We start from the raw sequence: 27,727 nt of genomic DNA, 5'->3' as shown, positions 1-27,727 counted from the left end.
TACACAAAACACTCTATAGATATTTCCAAGTTCAGTCAACTGAGTAAGCATGTGTAATTCCTTCTTTAAGTCACATAGTCTCATTTTATATCGTAGATGCCAAAGTCATTCAGAAAACTCCTGTGCTGTGTGTAGCATGTCAAACACAACGGTAGCTGCGTAAAGTGACTAAAACATCTGAACAATTTCTGTAAAATGTGGTTTGGGGTTGGTGTGAGGAATAAACTGGCTCGTGGTTTGGTGAACAACACAATGGATGTCGATCAGAAAAGGCACAAAACACAGGGGATCCGATTGATTCTCATTTATTGTTAGCTGGTTGTTTTCTGGTGGAAAGGAGAAATAACAGAACAGCAAAATATTAATCCACACAACTCAAACTTAACAAAAAGAACAAAGATACTTAATCAAAAAATCTCATAGAAAATGGGGAAATTATTTATACTATAATTTACCTCTGAATATACTATGAGTGTGTGGAACAAAATGAGATAACTCACATCAAAACGCAGCTCAATCATGAAAGAGGGAGGGTGGAGGACAGAGGCCAGCCAGCTCCTTTGTTTCCCATCAAGGACAAAGGCCTCGCACAGGTGAGCTGGCTGCCTAAATAGACTTCGAGGGCTCCGCCCTCCATTGATGGAGGGTGAGAGGAGGCGGGGATTTCCTACAGTTTTCTATTTATTTATTTGTGCAGCCATAAAAACACAGAGCCTTGTTTAGAATATCAAAGGTTCATAAATTATATCAAGATCATCATTAGATGACATGCGGTCTAAAACGATCTCTGGAAAGTTAAAAACTGTGTTAAAAACCTCATAACTGACACAGGACTTAAGTAGAAATATAAATAGTAATACAGGCTTTGTTTGCAATTTAAAGAACTGTCCTGTGCTACAGAAAGCTTTGTCATGCCCACCGCACCGTGATCTCTGTTGTTGTATGACGACTGTAGACTAAAGCTGATCGCTGAGCTCATTTCCCACTCGGTGAATGGATCTTATCTGAGTTCAGCATCACACTCTGGTGTCAGCATCCATGCTGTGAGGCAGAGACCGACGGGCGGCTTACCGGACGCCGGCTTCGACCACGACATCCGACAGAAGATTACTGAATGACCACAACCGGTTTATTTTCTCTGAATCCCGTCATCTCGTAACGCTGTATCACTACGACCTATTTGTTGCTTGACCTTGCTGAACAGAGACACACCACTAACTCCAGACAACGTGCAACTGAACATCACAAAACACTGACATAATACATCTCACTTACTGTGCCCTGATTTTCAGAAATACACAGAGATACACTCAATCAAGACTCTGTATCATCTAATACCGCGCCGTATCATCTGTACCTCGTACATGAACTAAAGTGCTAACAACTAACTACCAGAAATAAAAACTACAAAAATAGTAAATAAGTAATATATAATAAATATAATATAATATAATAATATACTATCCCTAATTCAACAGTTAGCCCAGAACAAACACAGACTTTCATTAACCTGAAATAGCAGTACAGTATCAACAATAAGCTGCTGTAACTCTGTATATAAATATTTCTATCGTTCTTGAATTAATCCTAAAAACAACCGTTCTTAGTTAAATCAACAACCTCGATCACTATTAATGTTAATATTAATGGATGACTGTCATTGTTTTTTTGTTCTCGCTACATTGAAAACTACAGTTCCCAAACTGTGTGGACAGGTTTTATTGTCACAGGCATAGACTGTATCAAATATGGACGAGATATCTGTGTATCTCGTGTGTGCATGATCTGAATGACGCCTGGTTGCTCAAAAAGCCACTGTAACAGCACCCTGTAATCAAAGCGTGCCACGCTCTTAATCCTGCATAACTTTAAGCCTTAATATAACATCAGGAAATCAAGGAAACAGGCATATTGGGTATTTTTGGTATGAATGGTGACATTACTATGGAGAACATACAGTACATAATAATGTTTTAGGTACAAGATGATATAAATTTATAAAAATGACGATAAAAATAGTTTTTGATGTTGTATAAATGTTATTTTCTGCCTTAATGTCATTTATAGTTGGCTAACCACCATAAGCTAATGGTCATACCAGACCAAGTCAGGGTGGAAGTGCCAAAAAACTGCAGTTCCTCAAACGTCCACTTGAGGCTGGCTCCAGAAGTGAGTCAGTCTCCATAAGTCCCCATGTTCAAATGTCCAACTTCACAGCAGAAATAAACATGTTTACAGCCTGGTACAAAAAACACTCTATAGATAATTTCCAAGTTCAGTCAACTGAGTAAGCATGTGTAATTCCTTCTTTTAAAGTCACATAGTCTCATTTTAATATCGTAGATGCCGAAAGTCATTCAGAAAAACTCTGTGTGCTGTGTAGCATTGCTCAAACACAAAGTAGTTGCGGAGTTTGGTGCGTAAAGTGATGCTAAAAAAACATCTAAAACAATTTCTGTAAAATATTGGTTTGGGGTTGGTGTGAGGAATAAACTGGCTCGTGGTTTGGTGTCACAACACAATAAGATTGTCGATCAGAACAAGGCACAAACACAGGGGATCCGATTGATTCTCATTTATTGTTAGCTGGTTGTTTTCTGGTGGAAAGGAGAAATAACAGAACAGCAAAATATTAATCCACACAACTCAAACTTAACAACTGAACAAAGATACTTAATCTAAACAAATCTTAAGAAAATGGGGAAATTAACATTTATACTATAAATTTACCTACTGAATATACTATGAGTGTGTGGAACAAAATAGGGATAACTCACATCAAATACGCAGCTCAAACTTTGAGAATGAGGGAGGGTGAGGATGAGGCCTGCCAGCTCCTTTGTTTTCCATCAAGGACAAAAGGCCTCGCACAGGTGAGCTGGCTGCCTAAATAGACTTGAAGGCTCCGCCCTCCATTGATGGGAGGTGAGAGGAGGCGGGGATTTCCTACAGTTTCTATTTCATTTATTTAGTGCAGCCATAAAAACATATCAAGAATATCAAAGGTCATAAATTATATCAAAGATCAGTTAGATGACATCAGGGTCTAAAACGACTCTAGAAAGTTAAAAACTGTGTTAAAAACCTCATAACATGACACAGGACTTTATAAATATAAATAGTAATACAGGCTTTGTTTGCAATTTAAAGAACTGTCCTGTGCTACAGAAAGCTTTGTCATGCCCACCGCACCGTGATCTCTGTTGTTGTAGACGGACTGTAGACTAAAGCTGATCGCTGAGCTCATTTCCCACTCGGTGAATGGATCTTATCTGAGTTCAGCATCACACTCTGGTGTCAGCATCCATGCTGTGAAGGCAGAGACCGACGGGCGGCTTACCGGACGCCAGGCTGCGACCACGACATCCGACAGAAGATTACTGAATGACCACAACACGGTTTATTATTCTCTGAATCCCGTCATCTCGTTAACGCTGTATCACTACGTACCTATTTGTTGTCTTGACCTTGCTGAACAGAGACAAATCACACCACTGAACTCCAAACAACGTGCAACTGAACATCACAAAACACTGACATAATACATCGTCACTTACTGTGCCCTGATTTTCAGAAATACACAGCAGATACACTCAATACAAGACTCTGTATCATCTAATACCTGTCGCGGCGCCTCTGGACCTGTCACAGGGCAATAACGGGCTACAATAAACCTACCAGAAGAAAACAAAAGGAAATCAGATAAGGTACTAAATATAATATAATATCCCCTAATTCAAACACTTTTAAGCCCAGAACAAACACAGACTTTCATTAACCTAGAAATAAAGCAGTACAGTATCAACATAAGCTGCTGTAACTCTGTATATATAATATTTCTATCTGTTCTTGAATATAATCCTAAAAACAAACTGTTCTTAGTTAAATCAACAACCTCAATCACTATTAATGTTAATATTAATGGATGACTGTCATTGTTTTTTTGTCTCGCTACATTTTGAAAACTACAGTTCCCAAACTGTGTGGACAGGTTTATACTGTCACAGAGCATAGACTGTATCAAATATGGACGTAGTATCTGTGTATCTCGGTGTGATGCATGATCTGAATGACGCCTGGTTGCTCAAACAAGCCACCTGTAACAGCACCCACCTGTCAATCAAAGCGTCCACGCTCTTAATCCTGCATAACTTTAAGCCTTAATATAATGTGAACAGGTGAGTTGTATATAAATTCACCCTCAGTACAGTTGTCATGAACGGGGAAATTAGCTACAGAGACCAAAACTGTTTTTTGTACCAGGCTGTAAACATGTTTATTTCTGCTGTGAAACATGGGGACTTATGGAGACTGACTCACTTCTGGAGCCAGCCTCAAGTGGACGTTTGAGGAACTGCAGTTTTTGGCACTTCTGCAGATTATATTGATACTGAAGAAAACTCAGTGATTCTCAGGCGAGTTCGATCTTTGCTGGAGAAGCATTATAACATCCTGCACATTAAGCCAGTAAACACACACTAACATTATTATAAAGGAGGCGCTTTCTTATCGAAAATGAAACATTTCCTGAGGATGGTTTCTGCTTCTGTTTCATGTAAGAGAAGCAGTGCACCGTGGAGCTTTTAGAAACCCTGAGTAGGGTTGTAAGGCACAGTGCCAAGCCTTTTAAGTTAAATGCAGCAGCAGGCCTGGCTGCTCATAACTCAGGGCATTATCAGAATTCCAGTTCAAAGCATCACGCTCTTAGAAAGCACTGTGGCCAAAGAGCGCCGAGGTCCAGGCTGAGCGCTTCCCAGTTTTGTAAACTTGACACCAAGTAGCCGCACATCGCACAACAATGAACAAAAGCACTGCCAGGCCACAACTCTACACAGAGTGAAGACATAAAAACACCGACATGAACATCTTTCTGTCTTTACGTAAACACTTTACAACATGAAACGTATGTTTGGTTCCTCTGCTGTGAAGATGTACTGCCTCCCTGGAGCCCTGCCACAAGCGTGACAGTCCAGCACATGCATGTACATGTGCACGCAGGAATGTGACTCCGCGGAGGCCTTTGGACTGCAGAGTTACAATCAATAAAAATGTCTTCTATTTACGTGAACGCTCATGCCTGTGATTCCTGACATTGGCGCCCGCCGTATTTGTTATCATGCCTCTCGGGTTGCTGCAGCTCTATGTGCACCAGCTTGTCACTATGTTGTTTATCACACACTTCCTGTGTCCACATTGGAGCTGGAACTATAAAACGATCGATGAATCCAGGAAACATTCACTGCTTCTGTGAGGATCTTCTGCTTTTGTTCATCTTGTGAGAACTGAAAGTCTTCTGGCTTTAGACAGAGCTAGTAATTTAAAGATGTCAACTTGGTATTTTCTGATATTAATGAAGAGAATAATCATCTTTGTCCACATTATGTCTTGATACAAAGGAGCAAACATCTTCCATAACCACTTATCCTGGACAAACCCTCAATGAACCTATATATAAACCAGAACTGTGCAGAACTTGGGGGGTTCAAACTGGGAACAGTGCTAACCTCTGCACCACCATGCCGTGCCCCAAACAGACTTTCCTCCATCTTCCTTAGTAGTACTTATCCTTATCAGTGTTGGAGCCAAATCCAGCTGACACTGGGGAGGGGGGTTAACCGATATAGGTTAACCAATGACGCTCACCAATCATCGGTTAACCTATATATAAACACGTCTGTGGGAGAGTCCACATGCTGGGGGGTTTTGAACTGAAGGGGAAAGTGTTAACTACGTCACCAACACCAACACGCTGTCCCGCAAACAGACTTTTGATCTGAAAATATTAGGATTGTGCGATTGGAACCAAAAACTACAAAAAAAATCCAACTTCACACAATTTTTTAAAGAGGTTTAGTGTCAGCAGCCGACTCAGTGAAATAAACTCAGAGGATCATTTGTAAGTTTTGCAGCTGGTTTTCTTTCAACACGTGAAATCTGGTGAAACATGCAGGACTTTGGACCAACTTGTTTTAATCTTATTTCACTTTGATTTAAAAAAATCAGTTCAGCCTCAGAAACTTGTTTAATGACGTCTTGTTGTGTTTGAACTCGTTCAGATTGGAAGAATAATTTCAGTGTGACTTCATTTATCCGTGACAGACAAAGATAAATGAAATATGTGAGTTTTCTTTCCTATAGTCTGTGTAAGATGTCTCAAAAACATCATATTTGCATGAAATCTGGTGAAACATGCAGGACTTAGGACCAATTTATTCTATTCCTATATGTAGACGATAATATAAATCATAATTCATTATTCTAAAAATCAGTTTGTGTGTGATTTAAGTTGAATGACGTCTTGTTGTGTTCAGATTTGAAGTGTCATTCCGGTGGGACTTTATTTATCCGTGACAGACGTGCGAGGAATGCTGCAGTCGCTCTTTTTCCGGCGCACGCTGCTTACAGTTACACACATTCCAACATGGGAGCTGAACGACGACGACGAATGTGACGCTGAGCGATGAGGGGGACTGTTAGTCTGACATGTCAGCAGCTGGCTTTTCTGCACATGTTGCATTTAACAGAAAAGAATATGAAGTAAAGGCCAAATAGTGTTTGAAACACACGAGATCTGCAGGTCAGATAAATGTTAATATCTCCTTGAATACCATTAAACTGCTGCTTGGCTGCTGCAGTCAGCTAATCATGAGCTAGCATTATACTGCATACTGTATATCACATATCACCAGGGCTCATGGACGTCTATTTTTCTGGATTTGAGTTAATTAACTCATCAAAAACTGCAATTTCTAACATCAATCTCTCTCGTTTTCCTCTGTTTTTTTTTATCCTCGAATTCTCTTTTTGACTTTTATTCACCTTTTTTTTTTTTCCCACAAACACAAACACACACAGAGCATGCGCCACCATCCAAGGTCAGGTGCCTCCAGTCACATCACCGTGCAACATGAAGCTGTATCCACAGAATATGTATACGGCCTCATAATCAGCAGGAATTCATAAAATGTACAGTCACAGTGAAGCAGCTAGGAATGCAAACAGACACCCAGACGTTTATACACACACACATCCAAACACACACATCCATCCACGCACACTGCAGCAGAGTGGTGCAGCAGTGTTGCCACTGCGACCCGTCCCATCAAAGACCACGCCACCACGGACTCTAACGTCCCCCCATCTCATCTGACAATGTCCCATCTCTGGAGCCGGTAACATCACTAAATCCTACAGGCTGTAAAATCCTCAAATCTCGTTAGCATTAATGCAGTGCAGCAGGAAAGAGGAGGTTAAGTCTGTTTACAGTAAAGTACAGACAAAGACTTACTTCTGCCAAATAGTCTGCTGCCTCCTCCACTGCCATGTTTCTCAGCCCTGCAAGCTGAAAGTGTGAAACCTGAGCACTCAATTACTGTAGCAGCTAGCCCTATAGCCCGGGAGCTGGGGAGAGAGGGGACGAGGGGGGTAAGAGAGGAGAGAGGGAGGGACAGTTTGAGGGAGGGAGGGAGAGAGAGAGAGAGAGAGAGAGGGGTGAGGGAAAGACAGAGAGTGAAAGAGTGTGAATGAGATACAGAGAGAGAGAGAGATAGGGGCATTATGTCACAGCTAAAAATACCTGGCTTGCAGTGAGAAAGTCCAGAGCATGGTGGGAGGAGGGGTGAGGCAAGGGGTGAGGGAGGGGTGAGACAGACGAAGAGTTCCGGCGTTAATCTCAAAACCAAGTCTCGCTGGAACAACACGGGATCAGCTGACAGTGCACTGCTCTCAGTGTACCAGTGAGTGTGTGTGTGTGTGTGCCACTTGTTAAAGTCACAATATATTAAAAAAAAAAAACTTTTCTCCAATCCTTTCTTATGCTTATTAATGAAATATTAGTTCATTTGATGTCTTTGAGCCTCAAACAATCATTAAAAAGAAACAAACTGGAGTTCAGAGGTTGAACAAGTCGTCTGAAAGAGGCCTCCACCTCACAAAACGTCTGGGAGCCGCTTGTTACTATTTATACCGCCACATTTACATATTTATTTAAGCAATATCCCACTCGAGGTCATGATGTTGTATTAAATATCAGCACGGCCGGCTGTGAGTAGTTAATCCAAACCGTGCTGATATTCACTATAACAGCACGACCTCGAGTGTGATATTGCTTTTATACAACAGTTCTGCAAGCACCTGTTATTATTTTACATTGTTAAGTGACAACAGATGATTTGTTTGTTTATTTCATCTTTTATTTGGCTCCGCAATTGGACGGGAGGAGGGGGTTGCACTGTAACCAAGCAACACAACAACAACAACAACAACAACGTCTACATGACGTCGTTTTTGTCCTATGAGCACACCTGCAGGTTCATGTTGAAGTGTCCGGGATTCTTTGCTTTCCTACGTTCCTCTCCTGACGACCATTCAGAGTTTGAGTCAAATGTTATTTGTGGAGAAAATGTTAATCTTTGCAGTGCAAAGTTCGTTAAAATCAGAGATAGGTAATGACCATAAATGAAAAGAAGCATGAGTGATACCTGTAGTTAAAAGTCCCAGTGTTGTTATTCTCTATATCGGCATTCATGGAACGACTCTTGTCCAATGAAATTACTCTGTATGTGGTAGTTTAATGTAAAGCTCCTTGTTTTATCTGTGTATTTGCCTTGAGAGAAAAGTAAAAGCATGTATGTGTTAAAACATAAAAAGTGTATATGACGTGTTAATCAGCGAGCTTTGCAGGTGATGGTAGGTGGACTTTGTAGACAAAGCCAGGCTAGCTGTTTCCCCCTGTTTACAGTCTTTATGCTAAGCTAAGCTAAGTGGCAGTGACTTGCACAGACATGAGAGCGGTATCAGAAAGCCAATATGTATATTTCCAAAAATAATGAACTTTAAAACAAAACAAACAAAAAGGTTGGAAAGAGTTAACAACAATCAGTGCCAGCTGGTATTTTAACCATCAAACCATCAATTTAAAACAATCCTGTTCTAAACTTAATAAAATAACAATGGATTAAACTTTTATGTGTGAGGTATTAAAGCTGTCTCATAGTGACAAACCCACAAAACTCATTGTTTTGGTTTTCTGGCCTGAAAATGCCACTCTCATCAACCTTGTTTCCAGTAGAAGCAGACAGCTGAAATCAGCAGAAACATCTCTGATACACTGACCTCCAACACAAAACAGCACACTGACAAAGTTAGCAGTTAGCTGGAGAACATAATGGAGCATTTAACAGCCCTGGGGGAGTTGGTGGAGACCAAAACGGAGCTAAAAGAAGGGTGAATACTGGACTTAGATTGTTACTTGTTAGCAAAAACACATTTCAAGGTGAATTGCAGCTTCTCAAATGTGAGGATTTAATGCTTTTTACTGATTTATATGATAATTACATTAATATTCTTGAGATTTGGACCTTTGTTTGGACAAAAACTCAAACAATTTTCACAGTTTTCTGACAATTTATAGAGAAAATAATCAATTAATGGAGAAAATAATAAGCAGACTGCTCCATAATGAAACTAATACTATGAGATTTACTTTATGTAACCAAATGATTTAGATTACAGGTTTAAAATCATGTGAAATTAAATAAATCGAATTAAAAACTCCTACATGGAGCAATATGGAGCTGCAGTACATTCACTCACTCACAGTACTGGGGCTTCCCGTGAACAGAGGTTATTCTAAAATGACATAATAAGTGTTTAGTAATACTACAGTGGTGTGTTTTTTTTTATATTTGATGTACTAACACTGACCGGAAAAAGCAGAAGGGAGAGTCAACACTGTGTCACTTATTGCATGAGGGAAAACACTGTGTGTTGCAACAGGGAGAGCTGCACCAATAAAAAGGATCTGCTGCATGTGGAAAAACACCCTTTGCTTCCTGGTAAGTTCATTCATGCTCCTGTTGAACTGTTTTTATTTGAATGAACTTCATAGAAACTGATAAATGCTGATATTATTGTTTGCTTTGTTTTGCAGGTTAGCCACACACACTGCCTCCTGAAGCTGATTAAAGAATGATGGTATGCGAAAGCCTTTCTTCACTTTATATGATTAAAACTTAAATATCTTTTGATTAGATGTTCGTTTGGATAAAACTGTTTATTTGAGGATGCATTTTCTGACATTTGATCCACCACTCAAATCTCCATTCAAAACTCCTCTGAGCTAGTCTCAGGACAGATTTCATTTAATCTTGTTCTCTGAAATGTTTTAAAATAATTCTATCAACATAACGTGAGTGCAGATCGTGAGTCTACTTGCAGGACACGACCACTCGCAACCAGAGAGTCTTAAAATAGGACAAGGACAGATTCATTCATTGCCTCATGATAGCCAAGAAACGAACACTGGACTGTCAAATACAGCGGTACCAGAGCCGGACTCACAACTGCAACAGATTACAGGGTCAATCCCGACAACAGCCGCTCGTCCTATTAAAGTCTCCTTGAGCTTGACAATGAATCCCCACCTAATCACTTCATGTCTGTCAATCCCGTTAGTAGGACACGATACATAAAGTCAGTGCTGCTTTTAGCAACTTCAGTGTAATATGTCATGAAATCAGCTTCAGAATAGCCTCAAACTAATTCTGTCTTCAATCTGTCTTTGATATGTATGAAGTTAAAGGTGCTATTTCTCTTTGCAAGCCTTATTTTTCCTCTTTGCTACAGCTCAGAGTTGTGTTAGCGGCGCTGCTGCCTGTAGCAGCCTATCAGTCCACCCTGCCCACAGACTGCAGCGATGTCTACAGTGCCGGATCAGGCCAGGACGGAGTGTACGCCATCTACCCGGCTGGCGGCACCTCTCGTGTGCAGGTTTATTGTGACATGAGCAAGGATGGCACCGACTGTAGTGGAGAAAAGTGGACGGTGAGGATGGAGGACAGTCAACACAGAAAAACTTTAGCATTTATTCAAAGCTCTGTTTTGGTCTCCACCAACTCCTGAGGGAAAAGAGCTATTAGAGACTTCATTGTGTCCGACAGCTAATCGTTAGGCTAATGAGAATGGCATTAAAATATAAAAAATGTGAATAAGTAAAGCTTTAATTTGCCTTTCTTTGACAGTTGTCTCGCCCTTTCTATCTAAAAACAAGGTCATTCAGAGAAGACAAGACGGCACCGTGAACTTCTTCATGAAGTGGGAACACTACAAAGCTGGATTTGGCAGCGCTGCCGGAGAGTACTGGCTGGGTACGACAGAAACTTTTTATTTACTTAATTGTATGATTTGATAGATTCAAGGTCACAAGTCTAGGACTGCAACTAACTATTGTTTTCATTATCAATCAATCTTCTGATTATCTTCTCGATTAATCAATGCAACATTTGGTCTATGCCAAATGCACAATTTTCTGCCCAAGTAGATGTTGTTCAGATAAATTCAGTTAAATTTGGAAAAGCAGAAAATCCTCACAATTGAGCAGCTGAGCCCGATCAATGTTTGGCATTTTTTGTTAGAAAAAATGTTCTAAACAATTAAGCAGTCATCAGCAAATCATCAGGTAATTTGCTGATGACTGACCGACCATTAGATCGATGGGTAGTTTCAGGTTTACTTTGCTTAAAGCAGTGTTTCCACTGCAAGAACTTTCCCCTGGGGATTAAGAACCTGGGTCTAAATTAAGCTCTGAGGAGGTCATTTTATCCCCCAGAAGGTCGTTGCTTGGGAGGGTAGTACTTTTCTTTGTTTACTGTGCTTCGACGCATCAACATGAAGCTACAGAAGAAAGCATATGACTGACGGACCAGTTTTCTAATTTGCTTAGATCTTTGGGCAGCACAGACACAAACAGGCCGAAAGAACCTTGAAAGGAAGTTGAAGGTTCTGGGCAATCTTCTGGAAAAATACTAATTTTGTAATAAAAATATTATGGTTTACCAGAATACTGAACAAACAGTCCCAATGTTACTTACGATCATGAGCAAAGCTCTGTGAAAACGTGTTCCTAAACATATGACGAGTCCTATTGCAGTACCTGTATCTGTTGAATCTACTTTGGTTTACATCAGTGTCTTGCAGATGATCATTGTTGCCGTCACTGTTTATCTTCTAGGCCTGGAGACAATGCACCTGATGACACAGGCCAAGAACTATGAGTTGAGGGTGGACATGGAAGACTTCGAGGGACAGAAAGTCTTTGCCGAGTATTCTTCCTTCTCTGTTGGTCCAGAATCGGACGGATACAAGCTAAACCTGGGACGTTTTGTCAGAGGAGCAGCTGGATGTTTTTTCAGACCGTCAGACAATCTCAGTATTTTGTTCTATGGCTGAGCTGTTGTAGAGCAAATTATTTACCATTAATCAGTGTTTTTTGTTGTTGTTTTTTCATTAGGAGACTCTCTAAGTCTTCACAATGGAAAGAAATTCACCACTACTGACAAAGATCAAGATACTCATGATTCAAATTGCGCCAGGTTGGCCTATGGAGCATTCTGGTACGCGGGATGCTTTGGGGCAAACCCCAACGGGATCTACACCTGGGGACCTTCGCCCCGTGCAGCTGGTGTACAGTGGAACTCTTTCAGAGGACTCGAAAACTCCCTAAAAACCATCGTAATGAAGATCAGACCGGTCGCTGAATAAATCAGTAACGTCAAGAGTTACCATGCTCAGCTTTGTTTAACTTTAACTTAACTCATGATCCTGTTTTAACCTCTTTTAGACAGGTAGGTAGGATCTGGTGCAAACTGAATTTTTTTTTATATCTTATTCTTCTGTGACCATAAAGCTCCATTTTTGTACCAAAATAATGAAAAATACAGCACTGAGATACAGATTTGTGACATGTTTTGTTGTACATACATGGTTCCTGATGCTGTAAATACCCACTAGAGCACCAAATTATATATTATGTATGTATTTATCCTACTGCTGAAACAAATGCCATACTTACTTGTGTTTTAGTAACTGTTCATAAAAAGTACAGCGACCAGCTGCTTGAGGAAACTAGTGAGCCTTTAATAAACATGAAATTACTTCATATTTGTGACTTATTTTAATTAAATTTAATCCTTAATCCAGTTCACAAAATGAAAAATAACATTTCAAGGAAAAATATCCGATCATATGATATTTTCAAGGTAAAAAAGAAAAATATCCCAAAGCTGAAAAAGCAGCGTCTGCTGTGATAAAGAAGTTGATACTGACTCTGGTGGTGCTTCATTTAAAAAAAATAAATACTGATTTCTACGCTGTGTTGCTTTAATAAGGGTTTTCTGAATGTTTCATAGAAAATCTTTAATAAATAAATGATAAAATTTATCACTTCAGTCAATTGTTTCAGCTGCGAATGAAATCCAGAGGAATGAATGTGTCTCCTTCGCCAACTGCAGGCAGGTCGGAGCGTCACATCGCGGCATCCGAGTTAACCGTGCGACACGCACTCGTATCACCACCCCACACACATACACAGATTAATGATCTTTTGGTGTTTTATGACATCTCTGAGGGGAGGGAGACATGATACGAGAGAGAGAGAGAGAGGGGAGAAGGGAAGGGTTGCCATGGCAACTGAAGCTCCTAAATTTGCAGCATTGCACTGGGTTCATCGAATGTTGTGGGATGGAAATAAAACCATCTGGTGTTTAAACTATAATCGCTGACATCTTGGATTAACCTGTACAGTAAGAGAACTGATGATGGGACTGACACCAGCAAACATTAGAGCCAATTCAGCCAGCAGGGTTTATTAAAGCTTCAATATGTTTCTGATAACAAGAGTGTCCAAAACAGGTCAAACACCAGAATCAGGCATTGGTGATTTTGGTGTTATAGTCTATTTTAATTTGACGGATCAGTTATTGTACGACTGCTTCTGACATTTTACATTTCAAAAGTTTGACGTGAATTAAATTGAATTAAATTGAATGTTCCTCAAACTTGGGTATTGGCTCGGCATCAGTATAAAAAACGAAATGCACATGGACATTCATCACGAACGTTCAGAATACATAATTAGCTGTACGTGATCTGGTCAGAGCCTTCGAATAAGAGGTTTGTGTATCCCGTATTAATGTTGCTGCCCTTTTTTTTAACTGCAATTTAATGTAATAAGGCAAGCCATAGGGTCACACCCTCCGTGGCTGTGTGGTAAAGCCGAAGTAGAAGTGCCAAAAAAACTGCAGTTCCTCAAACGTCCACTTGAGGCTGGCTCCAGAAGTGAGTCAGCCTCCATAAGTCCCCATGTTAAAAACTTCACAGCAGAAATAAACATGTTTACAGCCTGGTACAAAAAACAGTTTTGGTCTCTGTAGCTAATTTCCCCGTTCATGACAACTGTACTGAGGGTGAATTTATATACAACTCACCTGTTCACATTATATTAAGGCTTAAAGTTATGCAGGATTAAGAGCGTGGACTGTAAAGTGTTAAATTATTTTGCATGAGATACTTTCACCACGTTTGAGAAGCTGTAATCAGAGACTGATTCGACATTTGTGCTTAAAACTGAAACAATTAATAAACTCGTCGATTCATTTTCTGTTGATCGATTCATCGTTTATCAGATTATTCATGTCCAACTATTCTGTGTCTATATTATGCGGTGAAGTCCAATCTGTGTGCCTGTGACAAAAACAGACTGCAGTGTTGGCAAGTGTTAAGTAGTTTACCACACCACATGTGGCGTGCACACACACACACACACACACACAGCTCTCAGCTCTCAGCTCGCCTGGTTACCGGTCATTAATTTCCAGGTCCTATATCAGTCCCTAGCGGTCGGTCAGTGGTACTGCATCACCCGCAGCAGGAGAGAAAAACATCTGTATGGTGTGATGAACGTCACTGACATGCAAACAGTGAGAACTGTCTGTCCCAGTTTGATGTGAAGCACACAGAAGCAGATGTTTAACAGTGTGATCGACACTGTAAGAACAAGTGCCTTCCCTCGGGTATCATGTGTTTCTGTTTACATTATGAAATCAACAGAGAATGGGCAGATAAAGCCAACCTATGTGTGTGTGTCGGTGTGTGTTCTTGTGTGTGTGCCCGACTGTGTGTGTGTGTCGAGTGCTGCAATCTGATTGGCTGCCTGGCTACTGCAGTGTCAGTATTTTTACAGCACTTGAGAGGAGGATGAGGAGGATGAAAACACAGCGTACGAACTCTTCAACTCCTCTTCCTCGTCCTTACTTTCACATTTTGCTGCAGCCGAGTGTGAGACGCTCTTTTATCTATCTATATATAAATATATAAATATGTTTGCGCTGCGCTGAATCACAATTTGGACGTATTTTTAGTCTCTTTTTAAGACGTTCAAACTCCCGACATCAGACACATACACACACCGTGTGTCAGGAAGCCCTCCCTTCAAATATTTCTCATTGTCAGCTGCAGACTCCGTCACTCATTAGGTCTCCTCGCGATTGGCTGGCAGATCAGAGTCGCTCTCTCCTCATTGGATGACAGCAGGATGACGTTCTGCTGCTGCTGCTGGATTACAGACAGTGTGCTGATGCTGATGTAAGGTTGCGTGTCCATATGTGTGTGTGTGTTGAGTGTTAAGGTGGACGCTCAGGCCAGCCCAGAGGGGAAACAGAGAATCAGACAGAAACACCTAAAGACAGACATCGATCCTGTCGGCTCGAGTCCTCTCAAAGCGTGACCTCTCGGCTGCATGGGTTCAGATCTTTGACTGTACTACGGCAAACACGCAACGAGGTCCAAAAAAAAGAAGTATGAAGAAGAGTCAGCTTGTGTATCACTGCTTGGTTAATCTCTTCTGACAGAGACCGAGCACCGGTCATGAATAAATAAAACATCTGGTCCAGACCAAAAGCTCACACAGTGCACAGGGCTTTGTTTTTAGAACATCTGCATCTACGCTGTGATCAGATCAGAGTTTCATGACACCTTACTGCCATATCTATAGAAAGCTCCGACTTCCTCCCACGAAGACATGCAGTTAACAGGTTCATTGCCCATAGGTGTGACTGTGAGCGTCTGTTTCTCTTTGCCCTGTGATGAACTGCCTCAACTCTTGCCCCAAAGTCAGCTGGGATAGGCTCGAACCCCCCATGACCCTGATGAGGATAAACGGTTATCAAGGATGGATGGATGGATATTGTATAAGCTGATTTCATCTTTGTAACCACAAACGTAAAGAAACAAACAAAAACAGCCACAGGAAGAAATCTAAGTCCTTTAAATATCACCGTCATCAATTCAACGCTGGGTCAAGAGGTAGGTAGAGGTCAAACCACCGATCATCCGATCCTCCAGTCTGCATGTCGAAGTGTCCTTGAGCAAATACTGAACCCCAAACTGCTCCTGAAGGCGGCGCCAACATTCGCTCATACTCAACCTTGTGTGGAAAAATACGATCAATGAAACACATTAGTCGTCAATACAGAGCTGGGACAATTAGTTGTTTAATCATCCAACAGAAACGTAATCATTAATTCATAATTTAGATCATATATTGAATAAAAATGTCCAATATTGTCCTTTTTTAAAAATAAATCAATAAATTGAATAATTACTTTGGGGTTTGTGGCATTTTGACATGGTTACCTTGTATATGTACTATAATTCTATTATATACTATACTATCTTTCATTATTTTCTCACATTTCATCAGCTAAAATGTATTCATCCATTAAAAAGTAATAAGAATGGTCGAATTATTGTATTAAGCTTTCGATTATCACGTTAACATTCTGCCCTCTGCGTGAAAATGGGACGTAACGTGATGAAACAGCACATTTTAATGGTCACTATTGTTCTTCCTGGAGCTTCAGTTCCTGCTCGCTAAATATTTGATTTCCACTCGATGGCCAGTAACACATTAAACAAATGAGGAAATGATGAAATCTACAGTAAACGGAGAAACAAAGAGCCGCTCTGCAGGAGCAGTGACCGTTAGCTTCAGAGCTCGCAGAGGCCGACGTCAATTAAGGGATTGCTCAGAAAATCAATGGAGCACTTTAGTTGCATGTACTTCATCAGCATGGCTATTTCCTCTCTGCTGACTCTCACGACCAGCCACAAACACTTTGCCATGTTGAAACCATACATTCAGTTTTTATTCTTTTGTTCTCGTCTGTGGATAACTCGTATTCTGGAGACTCTGGGTCCTGGTCCAGAAAACATCATTCAGAATCCCATTAACAATTATAATGCTTCTGGCTGTCGCCACCTTGGCAGTCAAGAATGGACAAAAACATGGAGCGTGGGTGGACCTGAGGCTCAAACAAGCCATCTGTAACTGCAACCACATGTCCACACTCTTAATCCTGCATAACTTTAAGCCTTAATATAATGTGAACAGGTGAGTTGTATATAAATTCACCCTCAGTACAGTTGTCATGAACGGGGAAATTAGCTACAGAGACCAAAACTGTTTTTTGTACCAGGCTGTAAACATGTTTATTTCTGCTGTGAAGTTGGACATTTGAACATGGGGACTTATGGAGACTGACTCACTTCTGGAGCCAGACTCAAGTGGACGTTTGAGGAACTGCACGGAGCCACGGAGGTTGCTGCTTGGTTCAATGCTTGACAAAAGTTTTGCAGCAGGACAGAGACGACTGAACGCTGTAAAAGTTTTTAGTAAGCAGCGATCTGGACTAAAGAGTTTGTTTGTGAGATTGATGAAATAAACGAGAGATCACACTGAGTTCCAGAAGCTAGTGGAACGGAGGCTTCGGCTCGGCCTTTGACAGCTCTTTCCTCATTTATATTGCAAAAACAGTTTTAATGGTGTCATCCCTTTAATCCCAGAGGAGCTTGATGACAGGTTAGATAGATTACTATGAGCGAGAACCAAAGAGAATAAGTGCAGCGAGCTTCATAGAGAGCGAGGAATAAAGACATATATAAAGAGAGAGGGGGGGAGCAGGGAGCGGTTTAAATGAGGACAGCGTTTTTCGGCTCACACCGAATACTCTGCGATTCCTGAGTGGCCTCAGTTGCTGCGTACCTCTGCACAATGTTAGTGGGCCAGGACATGAATAACTGAGAAACCCTTAAAACCTCTCAGCACAGAGCGGGAATGCAGCATTAGCTCACACAGCAGTGCACCGCAATCCTGTGCAGCCAACTGGAGTACTGCGAAAGTCACATTCAGTACTTTATTCAGAGGGAGAGGGGGGGTGAGATTTATCCCAGCATGCACTGGGGAAAAGGCAGGGGAATCACCCTGGATCAAGACCCCCAGGAACTGTTTCCCGTAGACAATCACTATATTTGTAAAAACACGAATAAATGACTCAGGTTGAGTCAGAGAAGGACTCTCAGCATGAATGAACAGGGTGCTGTCTAGGAATGTTTTCATAATACGCATACAAAGATTGAAGGTTAGAAGGTTTTAGAAGGTTTCACTTCTCTGTGAAAACGTCTGGAACAAAGACATTAAAGCATTACACCGTGCAGATACCGACAGATCTGAGAATCAGTTGTTGGCTTGTTGCCGTGCAGTTTGACACTGAGTCGTGACGCCCGGTTAACCGCCTCAATGATCCAGCTCTCGGACGATATGTCGGACTTCTGGCGTGTCTGATTTCCCTCGTGGCTGCTCTCAAAAGATCCATTAAAAGATGCTCAGCTCAGTTTGTAATAATACTGGAGTGGTGCTTTACATGTTGTGGCTGAATCTGTAGCCCTGATCACCATAAACCACCATAATATTATCTGCATCTTCCAGTGAACTGCAGCTCCAGGTTTTATCATTTTTCTTTATTGAAGAACTCAATTTCTCACTTTTACCATAAAATAAGTCACACACCACCAACTACTTCACTGATTTTGGTGAAACTGGATCATATTTTATGAAGAAAATGTTTTCTGGTTTTCCCTCTGCCCAACGTATGGTAACGGGGAATGGTGTTGGTGTCATGCCAGAACCTGAGCTGGGCGAATAGGTAGTGTAACCGGGTTCAGCAGCCTCTATAGACACAATGACAGAAGGAAAAAAGAACGAAGAGGACTGATGGAGGTCAGCGTTGTTGAGGATGCAGTCATGTTGTCTGAACAAACTTCAGGGGGACAGAATCTACTGACGCTAATTTGATCCGTGCAGCATAAAGTTGCAGCTTCTGGCGCAGGAAGGCCAATTACAACACGTAGCACGAGTTATAAAAAATAAAATGTCATAGGCTGGACTGTACCAGGACTACCTCTCCCTCTGTTCAGTCACACATCCAGTGAACTGTGTCTAAGTGTCTCTGTCTGTCTATTTCTGTCTGTCTGATCCAGGCAGGTCTCCTCCATGCCGCTCACCTTCAAAATGTCCGCTGTGTACAGCGGAGAGCCGTCTATGTCGTGACTCCGTGCTGGACTCGTGCCACGGATCAACACCTCACCCACTGAGAGCATGCACGGGGTTGATAATCCTGTTTTTCTCCAGTGTTTCCCTGATTTTATTCCCTCTTCTGCCAAAAAAACTGCAGTTCCTCTAACGTCCACTTGAGGCTGGCTCCAGAAGTGAGTCAGTCTCCATAAGTCCCCATGTTCAAATGTCCAACTTCACAGCAGAAATAAACATGTTTACAGCCTGGTACAAAAAACAGTTTTGGTCTCTGTAGCTAATTTCCCCGTTCATGACAACTGTACTGAGGGTGAATTTATATACAACTCACCTGTTTACATTATATTAAGGCTTAAAGTTATGCAGGATTAAGAGCGTGGACACACTTTGAACCCTACTGTGGGCAGTTGGGTTGCATTGTGGGTAATGTAGGTGCCAGGTTTTGACAAGGAGGAAGACTGTGTGGCATAAAAGAGATGATAGCTCTGGCCACTGTCCATCCACAATGTCTAACACTATATCTCCCTGCTGGATGGAGTGCTCCTTTGAGTTTGCCAACCATGAACCGGAGTCAGATACCAGAACCGAACCCGATCCACGATGCCTCCCTTGAACTTGTGAATTTTAAACACTTATATAATCACAGGAAAACCCTGCAGGAGCCCGGTGAGCCACAAGCAGCGACTCTGCCTGTAAAAGCTGCATACGTATAAACATGGTGTCTCATTTCAGTCAGGTTAATTCAATATACTGTGGTTTCACTAATCTGCCTGTAGAGAAAAAACAAAAACAGTGTTGTGTTCATTGAAATGAGGATATGAAGATATGTGTGCGTGGACGGACTGTCCCACTTCTCGGTGTCGATCTTCCACTTTAGAGGGAACGAGAGATAACGGAGCTGCAGGGAAGCAGAGGAAGGAGGATAAAAGGCCTGACTAACAACGTCCTCATCTTCTCTGCCTCTCTCTGCCTACTCTTCAATTTCCTCCTCTTTTTTTTTCTGCCACAAGTCGGCTCAGCGGCTCTGCTTCAACTTCACATCTCTCTGCACGCTTGCTCTAATTCCCCTTCATTTTAATTTGATTTCATCCTCCCCATGTCTTTCTCCTTCTCTGTTTCGCAGTATGTTGGGCATGTGTTACCTCTTCCCCCACATCTACCCACAACCCCTCCTTGTCATCCCACATCCACCAATCACGATGCTTACCAGGCTCTGCACCAATCCTCTGGCCCAGCAACCCCCGTTACAGCCGCGTTCGGCTGGCATAAAACATGCTACCTTCACAGACTTCCCCTTCCCTCCTCCTCTAACCCTCCTTCATCGCCCTGCTTTCCTTTCACATGTCGTCTTGGATCTCTATCCCATCTTCTCTCCACTCACAGCTGTCGTTTCTCCTCTGCTCGGTAATGGAGTCATTCTATAATTCATAACGCCCTCTCCTCAGTTAGGTTACCTGTTTCCGACTTGTCAGATTGCCCGTGATGGCATCTGGTGCTCCAGCTTGAGGATGCTCCACGTGTGTGCCTAACAAATGACTCTGCATTCTGCTCATGACAGAAATAAGTTGATTTTCTTAAGCTTGTCACTGTAAAAAAACAACAATGAGATGAAGTAGAGGGGTATAGGAATGTTTCATGTTGGTCATTCCATTCGTACTGTCAGAAACATCAACACTCTTCAGACCAGATGTGTTCATTTACAAGACAAGAGTGCCAAATTGCTATTGTTGCCCCAGGCTGAAATATCTTTCAAACTCTGCTCTGACATGCCAAAACAAGGCCTGTCATCTGCATCATCATCAAAAAAAATTTAATTTGTTCCTGATTTTATATTCCCACACACAAATCACATTTATTTAGAAATATATATCAATGCACTGTCTGTTTATCCTTTGTGTTTGTATTTCACTGGAGCTCGACCAGGCTGACACAGTGATTGATTCACTGAGTGACTGAAGATGATTGATGTCGGGACGTGAGGTATGCAAGAGTGAGAAAAGCAAAGGGCTGCAACTAATGATTATTTCCATTACCAATTAACGTGCAAATCATTAATCAATCATTTAGTGTATAAGATGTAAGAAAACTGGGATTTTGAGCATTTCTGCTCGTAAAAGTACTCAAACGATTAATCGATTATCAGAAATCGTCGTTTCAGCTGCACAGCAAACACCTAAAATGTAAAGAAATGAAGCCGACAGTGAAGCGGCGTTGCCCAACATGTAGAGTTTGATCAATCTTCTTTGGAGAAGATTCAAAGACACAAAAAAAAAGAAGACGTTTCTTAAAGATTTCTGAAGTGCGAGTTATTTTCCTGCAAACAGACAAATCTTCTTTCCTGACACCTTCATGCCGCCTTCTATATACGACATAAATGTAAACTGTGTGTAGAAAAGAGCAGACATGGTGCTGTTTTAATGAACAAAAAGACATATAGGCACACTGGCTGTACGAACGTGTAGGCTTCAGAAATGAATCTTGGCTTAAATAAGTGTCAGGGGATTAATGTGCGGTACAATGCCTGGTCTCAGGGGACCAGTGTGTATGTGTGTGTGTGCCTCCTCCCCCCCAGTCCTAGAAGCAGAAGTGTGGCCGAACAATACAGCCCTCTGCCAGCTGACGGAGATGCAGGGTGGGAGGGAGGTATTGAAAGAGAGAGCCGTGACGGGAGGGAGATGGAAAGCCGAAGGGAGGTGGGGTGGGGGAGTCTGCAGAATCGAGTCCTTTCCCAGAAAGAAGATGAAGCCCCGTCGTCATCCCTGTATACGATCTTTGTCAGATGTCATCCCCTCCCGTCCTCTGAAATGAGGTGCAAGATACCGTTCAAAAGTGAAACCATCAAGAAGCCATGTAATCTTCTCAAACATCTTCCAGTACATCTCCAACATCTTTTATTACAGCTACGCCAGCAGATCTGCGAGGCTGAATAGTGATGTGCCTGTAAACCACCTTCCCGGTGGTCCAAAATGCCTGTGGTACAAATGCTAACACTCCCCTGGTGCTCTGAGCTCACAGTCCGGGCAGTAAGTACATAAGTCAAACCTTTCAGTCAGATAGCTGGACGAAAAAACTCAGCCAACCAGTTCATGTGTCGCAGCTTAAAAGCTCGTTGTGTAGTTCAGTGATACTAATTTGTTTGAAGCATGCAGCTAATAGCTTTGATGGCAGTGCTCGTAATGCATGGCTTTTGTTTTTCAGCTTCCTGCAAGAACCGTAAACACGCCATACTGTAGACAGCATTGGCCACTGGATGCATAGGGATGGAACTCATTACTAAATCAATGTAAAATAAAAAGGTACAAATGAAAGGAATGATGTTTCATTCAGTGAGTATACATATGTAGAGCGAGAGAAAGAAAAATACTTCGATTCAGAGAGTAGATGAACTCATCATCGACCAAGAGAAGGTAATAGCCAGTACAGGAAAGCCTTCAAGGACAATGGCCAATGGTTTGGTGCTATTGGACTTCCTCTTGAGTTTGACGAGAAAGTCAGATTTCTACTAATGTCTCTAAACAGTTATCTGCATACGAATACAGCTCGCCACATGGACGGCTTACTTGTACGCAACTAAAGACGTGACAGGAACTAGAACCAGAGCCAAGCTAGCTGTTTCCTTCTGCTTCTAGTCGCCACTCTAACCTAAGTTAATCGCTTCTCTACTCGATCTTCTTGTCTAACTCTCAGCTAGAAAGATACAAGGTCAAACAGACCCTCCAGGAATTCGCGATGTTGCGATTTGCAACTTCAATGCAACTTTAGTGAATCCCCGTGAATTCAGGGCGGTGTTCCAATTTTAACCAATCACCGCGATTTTTCTGCAACTTCTGCACAGTCCATCCGGGGGATTGAACTCAGCGGGTCAGGGACGGCCGCACGGTGCAGGAGGATCCCCTCGTCGGACCTCTCCCCGGCGCTGGCTGGCCCCCGCCAGGCGCATTTCCCAAAGGCTCGGGGGCGAAGCTTTACAGCGCCTGCCAGCCCGAACCTCGCCGCTTCCTGGGGCCGTGGACTTAGTGCTCGCTGCGCCCTCCCCAGGGCTCTCCGCTGGGGACGGGGCCCCCTTGCCCCCTGCGCGACTGTCGAATCGCAACTTTCACTTCCTCCCGCAACAAAAATGTAAAAAGCACCGCAACTTTCACCGCAGTTTTTTTTAAAAACCTCATGCAACATCAGGCATTTTTAAATCCTGGTGGGACTGGTCAAAGTATTCCTTTAACAGAGCTACCAGACATGCTAGTTAAACAGCCTTGTTTGTGCTAACAGTTAGCGCACAGAGACACAAAACTGCTTTTGACCTCCTCATGTAACACTCGGACAGAAAGCAATGTATAGATCCCAAACTGTTGAGAGAATGAGCAAGATAAGAACCGAACATGAAAGATAGAGCGAGAGACATTGACATCTAGCGTAGAGTAGAATCTGTTAAATCTACATTGTTCGAGAGGAAGACAAAAAGCCAAGCCAAGCATATGAGACGGTGTAAGAGAGACAGGGAGACAGATAAGTATGGTTAAGTAAAGTGAGGCGAGGAAAAGAAAAGAAAGGTAATTGAGGTGATGTGATCCGAGGAGGGAGAGGATATTTTTTCCTCCATGGTGCCAAGAATTGGCCGAGGGCAGACAGCGTTATAGATTTACCTTGAGTGAGCCCAGGATAGCCGATACCCTTCCCTACAACATTACGCTACAAACACGGGAAACTGCTGATGTCACCCAATATTGTACTACAGCAACACGTTTCCCTCACCTGTTGTCTCCGTAGAAAAACCATAAATTTTATCATCACACAGGCTCACGTTTCTGTGCCGTCAAGGTCAAACCTCTCTCCGTCATTTCTGGATCACTCATGCTATTCTTAATCTCTCAATGTCAGAATTCGAAGAGAGATCTACCTCCAATCCCTGTCATCGTCTGATGAAAGCATGCCATTATGCAGTAGATTGATTAGACATCCAACATGGGGAAGAGGATCGATACGTTCTGATGCCTTCATATCGACACTGGTGTCAAAGTTTGCGTGTAACGTAATTTACAAAACTGGTGGACACATGTCGATACCAAAATTTATTACGAACTCATCGTTTTCTTGTCTCTAAAATATCAATGTCACCAAGCCACATTTAAAAGTTAAATAACGGAAGGAGGAAAACATAAGTGGTTGTTGTTGTTGACCTTGGTGGTGGTTGGGCGTACCAAGTTTTCAAAAAGGTACCGACAAACCTTATTTTTTTTATTTTAGTTTAATTTGAGGGATTCATTGGACAAAAGGGAGGATAGAGGTAAATTTCATTTCATATTTTCTTGTGAATGGCAATAACAATACAATAATGATGTCCTTTATGCAACAAGTTATCCAAACTAAACAACAAAATAAGTACAAAGACTGGGTTAGGTTTAAGGAAGCCTCTTGGTTTCTGTTCAAATAACCACTTGGTACAGAATGGTAGAAAGGTTACAGAATGACTGTCGTCATGGTTAAAAGAAACAAGACAGACTGTCAAAGGTCCAACGTTTTGTTGACCTAACCAACCACCCCAACCTCCACTTGAGTCATCCCAACCTCCTAACCCTAACCGTCCACCTGACTCTATAAGTTTCCACCTAAATAAAATGCAAATTTGAACCAATCTCTGGAAAATTTGCAAAAGAAAATGCAAATTACTTTCCATCTAGTGCTGTGTTGTGGATATTAGGAGTTGGGGCGAACCAAGACAAGCAGTTGGTGGTGCTAATTCTCCAGTTGGATGCCATTAAACCATTGCAGAACGATGAGAGTGCAAGGCAAACCTCAAACAAACGGAAACCAACTTCATGAAAACATCAGAATTAATGCTTTCGTCTGCCACCATTTTTTCGACTTTACAGTGGACGTGAAATGTTTCAGGTACACCACGAATCGCTTGCAAGGTTTTTCCCAAAGACACAACAACGATATCAACCAACTCAACAATCAACGACCACAGAAGGGGTTTAAACGTAAAACAAGTGTCACTTTGTTTTTTTCTGAGATGTCTGATGCTCTCAGTTTTTTCCCGGAGGACAGGCGTCCATTGTAAGTTTTAGTTTTTGTGCTTTGTGATACAAACAACCTCACGGCATCCTGTGACCACGGGAAGTCACCTCTCTATCCATTTTGACCTTGATACTAATGAGGTCACTGGTATTGACAGGTGGCTGACCCCCGGACTAATGATGGCCTCGGGCTAGTCACCGCACACACACATGAACACATGAACACAAGCCCAAATGTCAACGTGCACACACTCGGCCAATCACACTTAGACAAACAAACACACACACACACGGGTCAACAAAGTTATTCCAACACATCAACATCCACTTCAGCTGAATCTGTCACTGCAGTGAGAATGCTTATTGATTTCAAGTCAGTCCTATTGATCGTCTTATGGTTTGTTTGTGTGCGTGTGTCCGGGACCACAGCGTCTTAACTCTGTCCTTGCACAATGACGCATGTACACGCACACACACAAATCCCACACCTAACCGCAGGGTGTGACTGCTGACGCTTTTACGGCTCCGGTACAGATTTTTCCCCTGAATTCACCTACGCACCTTTCACATAGAAATGAGATGGAGAAACAGGAGGGAGGTGGGTGAAAGATTATTTCATGCAGGGGAAAGTTAACATGGAAACAGAGCAGGGGTGACAAGTGTGTCACACACACACGAAGCAGCATCCAATCAACATAATGAGGTTTTCTTACAAAACACACAACTTAAGTGTGTCTGAGAGGGAGTTTTTTAAAGATTTTAAAATATTTTTAAAAGACACAAGTGTGTTTCTCATGTCCGTCAGCTGGTTTATAACTCTTCACACACACACACACACACACACACAACATATTAATAGCATCACCGCTGCCTAAAATACCAATCTGTCCTCAATGGCTGATTCCTCTTATCATTTCTTCCTCCGTGCGTGCTCTCTACCCATCCATCTTTCTGTCTTTTTCACCCTCCCACCCCCCCTCAGTATTCCCAATGGGACCACCCCGGTTATCACACTGGGTGTGTATGTGCATGTATGCATGTATGTGTGTGTGTGTGTTTATGTTTAAAAAGCACATTTGCAGTAATATTATAGTAAAAGACCTTAAAAGTAAAGTTAGTTTTTTCAAAACGAAGTCCACACTAGTAAGTGTAAACCGATAGTCCGCTGTTGGTAATGTATGCATGTATGTGTGTGTGTGTGTGGTGTGTGAGGAGGCTGCATCATGACAAAAGAGATCCTCCTAGACTCCACTAGACCGATACGTCTCCCCTGTGTCAGCTCTATGCCCCGCCATTCCTCCATTACTTTCCCTCCTCCCTCCTCCTCTTTCTCTACCTTTTTCTTCACTTCGCGGGCACGCTTCTTCGCCTTCTTCTTCTCCTTCTCCTCCTCTGCAGCGTTGAGGTTCTCGTCCGCCTTTTTCTTCAGCTGCGAGGCGGCATGCGCCATGCTGCTCGAGTCCAATTAATCCTCACAGGTGGGAACGGGTGGAAGGAGGGATGAATGGAGGGAGGGATGGACGGAGCGTGGACCCAAAAGTCTTCCTCTTTAGCCTTTTCTTCTCAGCTCCTAATTATCTTTTCGTTATTGTCCAATCCTTGGCAGCTCGCTTTTGTCAAAGAGGGAGCCCTCACAGGTGTTTAAACGAGAAAGATTTTCCTCTCCTCTCTTTAAGATTTCTTCCTTTCTTTTGTTCTTTACCTCCCTCAGCAGCTATGATGCAAAAAAGGTCCAGTTTGGGGCAGGAACGAGACAGTACATACTCCCCTGAGTCACCTCCTCAAGCTCCACCGCTGTGAAGGCAGCTGCTTCCACTGCCCAAAGTGCAAAACAATTATAGCAAATACAAAACAATGTATTAATATGGTCCACAGTTAGGCGAAGTTATCCTCTTGATTAGGAATGATGTATAAAAACAGCTCAGTTTCAGGTATTAGAGCTCCAGGGTTGGAGGTCCGAGAAGGGGCTCAAGCTCCAGCCACTAGCCCAGCAGAGTGCTCTGTCTTCTGGGTAAATAAACTGGTCCTGCTGCCTGCTTGACTGGTTCCCAGAGCCTGCTGCCTACACCTGAGCACTGAGCCATCCTCTATGTACACACACACACACGCGCACACACACACACATACAGACGCACAGACAGCTCAGTCCACGACGTCTCGCCGGGACGTATGAACAGGATGGAAATGACAGTGGAAAAGGAGGTTGAGATCGGAGGAGGGAGGGGTGAGAAAGGAGGGGGCAGAGAGAGGGAGGTAGAGAGAGCAGCTGGGACAGCAGAAAGGAAGGAGGGAGTAAGGATGGATGAATACCTCTGCTTAGTACCAGCTGGCTACGGCTGAGAGATAAAGGGAGGATGACACTTTGCACAGGGTACATGCAGTACACTCACCCGCTGGGTGTCCAGCATAGCACAGTGTGCGGTAGGTGTGCAGCCATGACGCTCCTGTTATGAAACTTAATTCACTCGCTGTGTTGATACTAAAACGAGAGCTCACGATGAACGCAATC

At 42.4% G+C, this 27,727-nt stretch overlaps 2 protein-coding genes across 21 annotated transcripts in view; one reads left to right on the top strand and one right to left on the bottom strand.

Moving 5' to 3' along the window:
* LOC104933165 (ankyrin-3-like) overlaps positions 1-27,403 on the bottom strand; it is a 105,931-nt gene extending 78,528 nt beyond the window's left edge. For 10 of the 20 annotated variants that reach the window (XM_027289015.1, XM_027289009.1, XM_027289016.1 and 7 more), the window contains exon 1: positions 26,555-27,403. In XM_027289015.1, coding sequence (XP_027144816.1) covers positions 26,555-26,668 — 114 coding nt within the window. In that variant the 5' untranslated portion in view covers positions 26,669-27,403. The remainder of the gene's footprint in view (positions 1-26,554) is intronic. The other 10 variants (XM_027289022.1, XM_027289023.1, XM_027289025.1 and 7 more) reach the window with 2 other exon arrangements.
* LOC104933157 (microfibril-associated glycoprotein 4) lies at positions 9,743-13,146 on the top strand. Its single transcript, XM_027289068.1, has 6 exons — positions 9,743-9,836; positions 9,932-9,975; positions 10,627-10,824; positions 11,051-11,147; positions 12,011-12,181; positions 12,293-13,146. Exons 2-6 carry the CDS (start codon positions 9,970-9,972, stop codon positions 12,538-12,540), a joined length of 720 nt encoding a protein of 239 aa, XP_027144869.1. The 5' UTR covers positions 9,743-9,836; positions 9,932-9,969; the 3' UTR covers positions 12,541-13,146.
* Positions 27,404-27,727: the final 324 nt, after the last annotated feature.

Source organism: Larimichthys crocea, chromosome XVI (genome assembly GCF_000972845.2).
Source record: "Larimichthys crocea isolate SSNF chromosome XVI, L_crocea_2.0, whole genome shotgun sequence".
NCBI classification, from domain to species: domain Eukaryota; kingdom Metazoa; phylum Chordata; class Actinopteri; family Sciaenidae; genus Larimichthys; species Larimichthys crocea.
The sequence above is the reverse complement of the archived record's forward strand: the minus strand, read 5'-3'. Positions and strand labels throughout refer to the sequence as shown.